Source organism: Belonocnema kinseyi, chromosome 1, assembly GCF_010883055.1.
Source record: "Belonocnema kinseyi isolate 2016_QV_RU_SX_M_011 chromosome 1, B_treatae_v1, whole genome shotgun sequence".
NCBI lineage: Eukaryota > Metazoa > Arthropoda > Insecta > Hymenoptera > Cynipidae > Belonocnema > Belonocnema kinseyi.
In genome coordinates, this window is record NC_046657.1 from 128,329,588 (window position 1) to 128,343,003 (window position 13,416).

Consider the following 13,416-nt stretch of genomic DNA (forward strand, 5'->3'; position numbering starts at 1 on the left):
ACAATACGCCAATTAGCACAAATGGTAAGTTACGACAGTGCCTACAAGTGTGCCTACTGGCCGCTAGATGGCAATACCGGTTTCATATGTATACACCTGGTAGTATCGCTCTGAAAGACGCGCATCTGGAAGGTTACGTTGTTCGCTGTCACATGATAATTTGCAGATGCGATAGTAAAGCTAGTTTTCCAAAGGAGCATCAATCTCCCTATGCATCTCACTATGTGTGAATGAACCTTCAAGCTTTTCCAACCGAGAGATGATAAGTCTCTGAGAAGTTCAATTGAAAGCTTTCGGGTAGTCAATCCAGGCCATTGGCAAACCTATTGTGTACGACAAGTCGCCTTTTTTCGGTAGGAGTATAGTGTGTCCTAACACCAGCCACTGCGCGATCGGCTCTTTCGACTATTAATATGAGGTGATTATGCGGGCCTGAATTTGGCATGCAGAAGTAAACTATCTGCACCCAAAATACTTTCTACAATCTTTTCCTGCAGCGGAAACGTTATTTATACCCCACACTACTTTTTCACCTCTTACGTAAGTGATTGATGGACATTTCTCTTCAAGCGGTTTGAGATTATTGCAAAGCTGCTTGAAGCGAATGATATTATTAATTAGTACCTTCTATCAACTCCAATGTATTCGGGATCTTGTATACTTTTCTCCCTCGCTGAAGATCGCTGAAGAGGCGCATTCGGTTAGTGAAAAACTATTCCAAACAGTTTTTGAACATTTTTTGTTTAAAAAGTATTTTCTCAAATAAGTTTTTTGATTTGATGAATAATTACATACGGGTTTTTCTTTTAGTACCTTATAGAACAAATACTTGAAGTTTCATCAAAATTGTTTATAATAGCTGACATTCTTCAGATGATTTCACATGGAATAGCTCATGCTCTAAAAACAAATTCCGATACACTTCTTCGCTATCTCTTAATTGAAGGCAACATCCTAACAAAACGTGTTGAGAAAATGTTGCGATTTTACATTTTTTGTTAATAATAAATATTTGATTAGAGATCAGCCTCGAACGTTTCAGAACTTCAAAAGGACGTCCATCCAACCATTCGACGTCGAAGATCTCCATGTATATAATTTGTTAAAATAGAAATCATAAACTGACTGAACTATGCGATGTACAAGCTAAATTTATAACAACTATCGGCGAGAAAAATCGAGTCCTCTGGCTTTGAGGTTGAAAAAGTTAGTGAAGAAAAGGTTTCTGCTCAATGAATGATTCATGTACAGTTTCCTTTGACAAAGGTCAAGATTACCCATACAGTTTGGCTACCATGACATGTGCAGGACCAACCGAGGTTTCGGTACAGAAAGTTTGAGCTGAGATTAACGCTAGGGGTGTAGAATTGTAAAGTTCGACGGGCCTTATAACAATAACAAGTCACTTTGTTTATATTAATTTAAGAATTTACATAGTTGTAAAAATGCTGGATTTCCAATTTGAGGGTTGTGTCACATGGATTTGTTTCGGTAAGAGTATTAGGGTTAGATTTTGAGAGTTTAGAATTAAGTTGTTAAAAGTGCAAGGGGTGGATTTTGAAGGCTGTTTAATATATTCTTATTTTGTTGAAATAATAACATAGAATTTTATCATTATGACTATTGTGACTGCGTCTAATCCAAAACTGGTATGGTTTTTTTTAACACGGAGACGTTTTCGTATTGCTTTTTTAAAGATACCAGGGGTACATTTGAGGGTTTCTTGAATATTAATATTTCGTTTTAGAGGTGGATTTTGGGGCAGTAAAATATTTTTCTGTTTTTGTAAGCTCATTACGAAATTGGTTCAGGGAAAGTAGATTTTTCTCCAACTTTTCTAAGAAAAAGTACAAGGGCAATTCTATGTCAACTTAAATGAAGAATTTTAGCTATTTTTAGTCATTTTGATGAATATTCTACTGTCTATTATTTTAATAACTGATAATAAGACGAAGTTTTAAAGAAATACTGTTTTAAAAAATGTTTGGAAGCTTCTGGGATGTTTCAAAAACAAATTTTTAAGCTGAATTTCTGAAAAAAATCCAATTTTTCTTTTTTTTTTTTGTATAGATACACAGTTAAAAGTTTCTTTGAGAAACTTCCACTATGTATGTATTGGAAGTTTATTTCTGAAACGCACTTTTAAAATGCTGGCATTGGTAATAGTACCTCACACGTGTGATAGAATTTTATAATACGTGTTCAATAGCCAGTAACTCGATACCTGTAAAGTAAAAAATGTAAAAAAAATGTAACTTGTTTCTCAGAAAACTTATTTCTGGAAAAAAAATATAAAATAAATTTTCTGACGAAGCCAAAACTTTTAGTAATGTACAGTGGCAAGCAAAAGTTTTGGGAACCTCTTTTTTATGACTGAATAAATTCTCTAAATTTTAATCATACACGAGCTAAAAAAATGTCTCTCTAAAAGGTTCATTGTTTTCGAAATTTTGTTTAAAATAATGCCAGGGTGAAGCCAATTTGTCTAGTTATTAAGTAGATATTTCAAAACTAGTGTAAATTTTAATTTTTTCTTAAATTTTCAATAACTTCTGAAATAGTCAACATTTTTCAATGTTCTTGGGCTCATTTTGAAGCTTTTTTTCACCGTATCACAAAAGCATACGAGTATAAATCGTAAAAAATTTCTTTTCGAATTGCAAGAACTTGAAGTCGTAATAAAACAGTTAGATAAATTTGAAAACATCTTATATATAGGCAAATGAGAACAAAAGTTAAATAAATATATATTTTGGGAAAATTACATAGAAACTTCGTGATTATATGTTTGATATGTTTTACAAAAATATTTTTGTTACTAAAAATAATATTGCAATTATTCCAACTTTTTTATTACAACTTCAAGTTCTTGCAATTCGAAAAGAAATTTTTTACGATTTAGAATCGTAAGCTGTTGTAATACGGTAAAAAAAGCTTTAAAATGAGCCCAAGAATATTGAAAATTTTTGACTATTTCAGAAGTTTTGAAAATTAAAGAAAAGTTTTTAATTTACCCTATTTTTGCAATATCTACTTAAAAAGGAGACAAATTGGCTTCACCCTGGGCTTATTTTAAACAGAATTTCGAAAACAATCAACCTTTTAAAGATACATTTTTTTAGCTCCGGTATAATTTAAACTGAGAGAATTCATGGAATTTAAGGAATTCGTGAAATTCTAAAAATGGATGGAATTCATAGATTTGATAGAATCAGCTGAATTCACAGATTTTATGGAATTAGCGGAATTCACGGAATGCCCGGAATACAAGAAATTTACGAAATTCAAAGAATTTATAGAATTTAAGGAATTTATGGAGTTCGCGGATTTCAAAGAATTTACGGAATTCACAGAGTTCAAGAAATTCACGGAATTTACGAAATCCAAAGAATTCTATAAATTCATGAAACTTAAGGAATTTAAGAAAATCAGGAAATCACGAAATTCGTGGAAATCAAGAAATTTGTGTAATTCACGGAATTCATGCAATTCACGGAATTTAACTAATTTCGTGAAATTGAAGAAGATCGTGGAAATCACGGAATACACGAAATTCAAGAAATTCACTGAATTCAATGAATTAGTAAAATTGAACGAAATTACGGGATTCACGGAATGTTTGGAATTCATGAACTCCCACGAATTCCTCGAATTTCACAAATTCCATAAATTCCTTGAATTCATTTCATTACATGAATTCAAGAAATTCCGCGAATTCCATCAATTATATGAATCCCTTGGAATCGGTAAATTCATTGAATTCCGTAAATTCCCTGAACTCCGTACATTCAACTATTTCCGCCAATTCTTTGAATTCTGTGAGTTCCTAAAATTCCCTAAATTTTGCAAATTCCGTCATTGGCATGAATTCTACAAATTCCTTTAATTTCTTAAATTCCGTAAATTCCTCAAATTGCATAAATACTGTAAATTCCAGGCGTTCGTACACTTTAGTTTTATGAATTCTAGAAATTGAGCGTATTTCGTGTATTTCTTAAATTCTTTGAATTACCTGAATTTATTGAATTCCTTCGATTGCATGAATATTGCGAATCCCATGAACTCCGTAAATCCCATAGATTCCGTAAATTGCTTAAATTCCGTTAATTTTGGGAATTCCGCTAATTTTTCGAATTCCGTGCAATCCATAAAATTCATAAATTCCTTCATTTCCATGACTTCTACGAATTCCTTTAATTCCGCGAATTTCTTGAATTCCGTGAGTTCCATAAATTAAGCATATTCGGTGAACTCAGTAAATTCTTGGAACTTAGTAAGTTCATTAAATTCATTTGATTTCATTAATTTCGGATTCCCATGAATTCCATGAATCCCATAGATTCTGTAAATTGCTTGAATTCCGTGAATTCTGAAAATTCCCTAAATTTCGTAAATTCGTATAGAATTTAGTTTATTATCACAGAAAAAAAAGAGAGAATAAAGTCTACGTCGATTTTAGTTAAAAGATTCGCAGCAACAGAAATTAACCTTGTCGAATGAACTTTACACAAGATTGTGATAATTTCTTGATTTTAAACTATTTTAATTTTATTCCGAAATAAATTTAAGATGCAAAATACTTATCGCATACCATAGAAATCATGTCAATGAATTAAACGTAAAATTAATTTGATTCCAATCTTTCTTTTTCTTCGAAAACAAACGATGGTTGCTATTGTGTCAAGTTCTTTATTTTCATTCATGAAAAATAGTTTTGAATTTGTCCGCAATAAGTCTTATTATTTTGATAATAATTAATAAGTTAGCGAAAAGTTGTTTTTAATCTTTGGTTTTCTGATTTATACCTTAAATTCGATCATACTTTGTATTCTTTTCATTTCTGTTAAGGACGTGGCAAAGGATGGCTTTTATTCTATCACATACTGGGAAAAATTTGTTTGAATCCATAGAAAATATTTCTTTGATATGGGGTCAAAAATATCTTTGCTTGATTTAAATAAATTTGTTTAAATTTAAGGTCTTTTTTACATTGACTATATATTTTTCAGAATAATTATATACTTTGTTTAAGTGAAGTGAATCTTTTTTTGACACTTCTCCTCAGAATTGATAATTATTTATCAAAATAATGTATAAGCTCTATAAAATGTTTATTGTTAATCAAGCAGGAACACTTATCATAAGTTACAATAATTCTGAAATAAATTAGGTTTAGGCATTTTAATTCCATAAAAATAAGTATTCCCAGTGGGCACAAAATTTGGCGATGTCTATACGACAACGTTACGACATCTTTACGACATTTTTACGACATCCTATGTCCGTGTAGTTTCGGTGTATTTTCAAAATCGTAAATACATCATCAGATCATACGACGTTTTTACTTTATCGTAAAGACACATTAACGAAATGGGCATGAGACATCGTAAAGTTGTCGTAAATATGTCGTAACAATGTCGTAAAGACGTCGCTAAATGTTGTGCCCATTGGGTTCCTACTTTTAGGTATATAGAGATAATTATAATAGATAAAAACACATGATAAATTCCATAAATTATATTTATAAAGAAAGAAGGTTAGAAGTTAAAAAGACTTACCTCCGAAATTTTCAATTATACTCAAGGTAAGAGCTCCCAAATTCAATTAGTTACACAATTAGAGATATAGCGTCAATTATTCAATTGATTTTATATTTTACAATAAATCAGAACATTAGAAGAACACAAAGCCGAAAAAAACCAATACCATCAAATCCATAAAATCAATCACAGTATCATTTAATTTAGACTTTAGGTAACGAAGGAAACGCCGGCTGCGCTGTAGCAAACCTAGCGATAATTTGTAGCACTGCTTTCTATTGTGCTTTTTGTTTAAATCAAATAAATATTTTTATGAATTCAAATAGACAGATTTCAAATAAATGCATTTTTTAATTAGAGCCAATTTTTTGTTTAAACCAAACAAATTGTACTAAACAAATTATTTTCTTCAGTCGGTAAGGCAAATGTTTTCCATTTCTTAAATTTAAATTAAACTTTTTTCAAAAAAAAAAAAATGTATTTGATTCAATGATATGAATCTAACTTAATTTTGCTGTTTGATTCAATTAAACATTTTTCTAAGTGTAGAATAAACTATCGCCATCTAGCATGCAAATTTTTAACACGGAAAAGATTACATGCAAAAAATGTATCTTTAGTTTTTTTCTGCGCTGTACTTCTCTCAGATTTTTTGCAGATTTAGAAAGCTTATCTTTGTTATTTACTCAAATTTTAGTATGCCGGCCCAAAGTACGGAAAGCTCTGCAGTGGAGAAATTGTACTACCTGCGGATGTCCAGAAGAAATTAAAATGCCGATACGTCAGTCGCGGAATACCTTTTTTGAAAATAGCACCATTTAAAGAGGAAGAAGCCTACCTGGATCCTAGAATTGTTGTGTACCACGACGTGATTTATGAAGAAGAAATAGAGTTTCTCAAAAGATCATCAAAACCCATGGTTCGACCAGCTTTTACATTTTTGCTTATAGTCCAGGCGAATTAACTTATATTAAGGCCATGTGATGAGTGTAACAGCTGATCAAGTCAGGCCTAAGATCAATATTTTTCACCCATATTGAAAAATAAAAGTTTAAATAACGCGAAAATTTTTTTCGGGAAATGCTAATAAATATTTAAGGATAGTTTGTGGCCTTGCAAGGAGTTGTAGGAAGAAAAAAGTTTATTTATGCAAATAATGATTATCGACGGACACATTTAGGTTTTACAGCAGAAGTTTGACTTTGAACGCTTTTAACTTTCTCTGACGGTAATCATGCAATCTGTTTTACCCACAGACACCTAGAAGTTCAAAGTTGTCTACTCGCTGCGCTAGTGCTGCTTTGACACAGCTGATACCAGACTGATACACATATCAGACAAAATATGTTTTTCTTCAAAAAAAAATTTTTGTCGAAATTTCCACTGGAACAAAGCAGAGACATGGACTTTATTACCTCCTCTTTCATTTCCCAAACTTTCAGAGCAATACCTCATTTCGTTTAGACGTAAGTTGGGAAAGAAAAATCCAAGACCAGGTTTGGTCACGTGACCCTCTCGTCACATGGCCTTCAGGCAAAAAAAGAAAGAAAATTGTTAACAGCACTTGGACGATTGGAGATGGTAACGTGGCTCATAATCAACGTAAAAAAATGCGTGAGCATGGGTGTGGCGGGGTTGACAAAGGGGGGTTAAAAGGGGTGAAAATGGTTATATTGTGATTTTCGGCAAAAGTTGAAGTCAGAGAGAAAAGTGTTTCATAGAAAAAATTTAGATTATAGAAAAACCTACAACTTTTGTATCAGTGACTTTTTCACCTAACCTCAAAATGTCCGAGAAAAAGACGGAAAACCGTGCTTTCTTTTTTTTCGTTTTTTATTGCTCATTTTCGCAAAAATAATTTTATTCCGGTCCAAAACACTATTTTTCATATAAAATTTGTCCATCAGAAAATCATCCTACAGAGTTCTTTCAGGGCTTAATTTTTTTGTTTTCACATATACTTTCTGATAAAATAGAACAAAATATAGTCTCTATTAAAGAACATGCTCAAAAATGGAAAAAACACGAAAAGTGACTTTTGCAACAATCGATTTTTCACTAAATGTTGATAATTTGTTTAAATTGTAAAGTATCTTAAAAAAGTGATTAATTTATTCAATTGAACAAAAAAAATACATAAAAAAAACTATATTTTATTATGTGACCAGAAACCTCATTTTGAGCACCAACGCTATCAACATTCAAGTCGAATAATAAAGCTTTAGATGAATAAGGAGAAGTACGAATTTTTAAATTTGTTTTTCCTTAAAAGAAATTCGTTTTTAAATTCTTGTAAAATTTATATATTTATATGCATGTACAAAATGGACTGTTTCAAATGATTGTTCGAACTTTGAAAGAATTTCGAACGATGTCGATGAATTTGAAGATCAGGATGAAAGACAGTATACTGAAAATTCATACCCTGAATATCAATTTGAAATGTTGCCAAAAATACCCATACTATCGGAGTATTATTTATTTATTTAATTCTATAGGTGCATTATGTTGTAAACATTCATAGTGTAAAAATCTTGAGAAATGAAATATTTAAAAAAAAAAATCTTAAATTCTAAATAGTTTTATTAAAAATAGCTTATACATCTATAAATTTAACATGAATTAACAATTCCATTGATTTTAAGGCAAAAGCAATTTTTAAATTCAAATTTTCCCTTATTTATCTGAAGCTTCGTTATTCGATGTGAATGTTGATAGCGCTAGTGTTCAAAAATGAAGCTTCTGACCAAATAATAAGATATAGTTTTTTTGTATTTTTTCTTTCAAATTGAATGGAGTAATTAATTTTTGAAGATATTTTACAATTTAAAAAAAAATTATCAACATTTAGTGAAAAATTGTTACAAAAGTCATTTTCGAGGTTTTTCCATTTTTGAGCATGTTCTCCAATAGGGCCTATATTTTTTATTCATTTTATCAGAAAGTATATGTTAAAATAAAAAAATTAAGCCCTGAAAGAACTGTACGATGATTTTCTGCAGGACAAATTTCATTTGAAAAAAAGTGTTTCGGATCGGAACAAATGATCATCTCGGAAACCAATTGATTTTTCCATCGAAAAAAAATTAGAATTTTAAGGACAAAAAGGTATCCTTTTACGCATTTTTCTCGGGTATTTTGATGTTATGTGAAAAAGCTATTGATATAGAAGTTATAGATTTTTTTATAATCTATATGTTTTCTACGAAACACTTTTCTCTCTGACGTCAACTTTTGCCGAAAATCACAATAATATAATTTTCACCCGTTTCAACTCCTTACCCTAAATCAGCCCTGCCACACCCCTGATCAAGCGTTTTTCTTTTTAAGTTTCTTTATGAACGCCTTCACAATTTCCAATTGTTCAAGTGCTGTTAACAATTTTCTTTTTTCCAAAGTATAATTCTCCTGGACTATTAATTCTGATTTTAAAAAAAGTATCCCTGTGAAATCACAGAAAAAACTAGGGGTTCACTCATGTTTCGGCTCAAATGAAAGTTGGTGTCATTTGGAACTTGAGCTCCAATAGATACCTGTAGAGACCCATCCAAGGCCCATTCACAAACCAACCGCTTGCAAAGTCGGGTTGGTAAGTTAGCGATGTACAGAATATGTCAGTAAAGCAAACACTAACGATATTAATATTTATTCATTTTATTTTTTACTTGTTAAGGTTCACTTATTTAATAATTTTTAGTACAAAATTTGTTCAAGTCTACACCGCGTTTAAATTGCCATGATTTAAAATCATTGGTCAATTAATAATTGGAAATGTAATGCGATTTTTTTGATTATAAATGAAAATGCGTTACTCAGCTAACCCATTTTTAACCAACTCTTAAAAGTGATAAAAAATGATACTGCATATGCAGTATCAAAATGCATAGAGTTCGTTATACTAACTTTATAAAGTTGAAAATGCATTCCGGGTATTTTCTTGAAATGAAAAAATAAATAAATTCAAAAGGGTTAATTCAAGATTCCCTTTTTAATAATTGAATATTATTGATAATGACTTATTTATAAATGTAAGCATACATAATAAGTTTATTGACTAATGACTTAAGACGAATATTTTTTGGCATTTGAATCAATGCTCCTAATTTTGGGAAATTTGGGAACTGCGCATGCGTCGCGCCAGCAACATCTTTTGTTGCTTTTAGCGCGCGCACTTAAAACTATATAAATATTCAAATGTTATATTTATAATAAATAATGATTAGGAAATGCTTCAAAAGTAATTTATTAATCCTAAAATAGAATTTTTAAATGACACATGAAAAAATATTGTGATTTTATTGCAAAAAACGTTTTTAATTTTAACTTCAAAAAAAAAATTTCAATTTATTTTTAGTAACTTTATTGATTTTATTTTAGGTCAAATAGTTGCGAATAAAAAAAAATAAAAATTATAAACTCGACAGAGACAAGATAAGTCATTGAGCTAAAAAAATGCTTTGTTTCTCTGAACTCGGAATTCACAACGTCTTTTTAATTAAAATCGAATTAAATTTGTATCTGTCACTTAAAAACCTTATTATATGATTTCGAAATTACTGTCAATGCATTTCCTGATCATTATTTAATATAAATATCACATGTAAATATCGACACTATTCAAATTCAGCCCGCCAACAGTCACCAATCATGTTACCGGCGGGACGCAAGCGCAGTTCAAAAAGTTCCCAAGATGGGTAGCACTGATATGAATAAGCCTTTATATTTACAAATTTTCTACATAACCTGCAAATGATATTTATCAATTCATTATATCTATTTCATTTGCAGTAATAAATATTATAAGTTAATTATGTTCATTAAGCTATGTCCATCAGAGTTCGATGACATGAGTGCTTTAAGGTAAATATTGTGATATTCATTAAAAATAATGTCCAAGTGGGCAAAGCGAATAATAGGTTCTTTAGGAATAGGCTCGATTACATTTGATATCCTTTCGAACCACAAGTGTGGTATCATTTAGAGCTCATTTATCGTTTTGGATTCCTTTTCAGCAAGTGGGGTTCATTTTTGTTGCAGCTCCTTTGGAACCAAAAATGGGTTCCAATTGAAACATCAGTTTTTTCGGTGATATATCTAACGCAGTGATTCCTAATGATTAGAAGTTGTCAAAATTTAACTATCATAGCAACTTCAAACGTTTTGATTTTGAAAATACTTATAAGAATGTTCTTCTCTCTGCAGTTGCAAAGTGCAAAAGTGCGAAATGTTAAAAGTAATACGGAGGAAGTTGCCATGAAAAGAGTAGCCAGTAATGCTTGGATTTCGGATCAAGCAAATAAACACGTAAAGCTTCTGAGACGCCGAGTGGAGGATATGACAGGTTTGACGGCTGACACAAGCGAGAACCTGCAAATTGTTTACTACGACTTCGGAGGCTATTATATAGGCCACTTTGATTTTGTGAAAGTGAGTAGAATGTGAAAAAACTCAGGTAAAACTGTATAAAATGTCGATCCCCTTCTGCCGGTAAAACGTGCCGCTCTCTTAGCGCTTTCAAGATATCGAGATTTTACTATCGAAAGGGACGATTGTTTCTATGTATTCCAACCTTTGGGAAAGGTTTGGGGTGGCTTCGAATACGAAACGATCCCGACTTAGGTAACCGGCCGTATTTATGAGACAAGTGTTGATGACATGCTATATATATTTGATTTTTGTTAAAATAATTATTCAAATGTTTAAAATGTTTATGTTATTCAAAATTTTAATCTTTTACAAAGTAATAGATGAAATGATTTTAAAGTACGAGGGTTGTTCAAAAAGTAAGTTTCCCTAGTTTGCCGTTTTGCCCCAGCGCCTTCTAGCGAGCTGGGATCGAACATAGGTTTAGTTCAGGATATACTGATAAGAGCGGAACCGGTCTTAACTGCTGAAAAATATTATTTCATCAGTACCGGCTCGGAAACCATGGAGCTACCTGTGAAAAACGTGTCCACTTGTGAGTTGCGTGCAGTTATTCGTTTTTTAACTGCAAAAGGGCTTAATGGCAATGAAATTCACACTGAATTAGTGCATATTTATGGTGACAAATGCATGAGTGTGCAAATGGTGCGTCGGTGGCGTACATATTTTCTCGAAGGACGCGGAGAAGTTCATGATGAGCAGCGTGCAGGCAGGCCAAAAATCGCGATTACAGATGACGCAGTCGCAGCAGTCAAAAAAATCATTTTGGCGGATAGGCGCTTTACAATTGACAGAATTGTGGACTCCATGCCTCCTGAAATCGATATTTTTCAGTGTGAATTTCGTTGCCATTAAGCCGTTTTGCAGTTAAAAAGCGATTAACTGCACGCAACTTACAAGTGGACACATTTTTCACAGGTAGCTCAATGGTTTCCGAGCCGGTCCTAATGGAAAAAATTTTTTCGACAGCTAAGACCGGTTCCGCTCTTATCGGTATATCCTAAACTAAAACTAGGTTCGGTCCCATCTCGCTAGATGGCGCTGGGGCAAAACGGCAGACTAGGGAAACTTACTAAGAAGTAATCAATAATAATTTAATGAATTAATATTATGTAATTAGAATTACAAATTAGAACACCCTGAATAAAAATTATATTTTGGTCGTATTTTTTTGTTACGTCAACCATAATTTTGTTTTATCAAGCTGTCATTTGCTGTGTAAGTAAGGTTGGTTATTGTGGAAGTGCGACAGCGATAAAATTTACGACAGAGGAAGGGAAACTAATGCAACCAGGATGACACAGCTTTTTTTAGTTTCTATGCTTCTGCACGATCGCCCATAGGAGTTGGTAGAGCCTGCTCTTGTGAAACGGGAACTCTGAGTTGAAAATGTACTATGCGCTGACGGTAGCCGCGTGGCGGCTCCAGCTATGCAGTTGGCCTATGATCGTTTGTTATGCATGGCAAAATTTAAAATTTTTGGTAAAATATTATAATTGCATTTAATAACACAGTAAAAGCAGTTTACTGATAGTCTTAAATCATTGTTGAGTTTTTTATCGATGTTTTTAAAGTTTTTCTCTGTTTAAAAATATTATTTTATTGTTAATATTAACTGTGAATAATTAGTATTATTTAATATAATCCGAAACAACGTTTTTGTACTTCAGATTATGAAAAAATGATATCTTAATATATTTAAAAAATTTTAAGTTTGAAAAAATTAAATAAGATTATATATTGCAAACAAATTTAATTTATTTTATTGCGTTTTTTATAAATTTTCTTTTTGGCATCACTATTTTCATAATATTTAGCATAAGATTTGAGACGAAAAGGGAATTTTCATTTTACTTGGTTTTCAATTAAACATGAACTTAATAGTCCTATTGTAAAGAAATAAATCGCATCATGGGAACTAGGTTTTTAAAATAATTTGCAAATTTGCTATTTTATCCATATTACATTTATGTATTCTCGCCTACTAGGGCATTTAGAAATTAAATTATTGATTATAATTATTCTAACCAAATATACAAAAAAGAATTATCAATAAATATTCATTTTCATTAAAAATGATTATATTATGTCTTCTAAAGAGTAATTAACTAAAGATATAAAAAATTTGAGAGGTTTTGCTGACGTAATGTAAAATCATAAAGCTTTTTGAAGGTGAAACTTTCTACATTTTTATAATTTGATAGTAACTATTTAAAATTTTATATTTTGTTATTTTGCTGCCCCACGGACCATAAGATTTTTAAAAAATCAAAATTATTTAGATTTTACTTTAAAAGGTTAATTTTAAGCTTTGAAGATTTTAAAACAATTGATCGGATTCATTATTTTTTTATTTTTTTATTTATAGAAGTAAAATTGTCTCAAGATTCATGGTTAAATCTCGAAGGATTTCTTTCGTTTGAAAGCGGGATTCTAAAATAAAATATAATCA

The 13,416-nt window shown here is 31.2% G+C and overlaps 1 protein-coding gene across 1 annotated transcript in view; it reads left to right on the forward strand.

Annotated features, from left to right (window-relative positions):
- Window positions 1-13,416, forward strand: part of LOC117179960 (prolyl 4-hydroxylase subunit alpha-2-like) — a 57,875-nt gene that overhangs the window by 35,453 nt on the left and 9,006 nt on the right. The window contains exons 4-5 of the mRNA XM_033372220.1: window positions 6,238-6,459; window positions 10,743-10,967. Coding sequence (XP_033228111.1) covers window positions 6,238-6,459; window positions 10,743-10,967 — 447 coding nt within the window. The remainder of the gene's footprint in view (window positions 1-6,237; window positions 6,460-10,742; window positions 10,968-13,416) is intronic.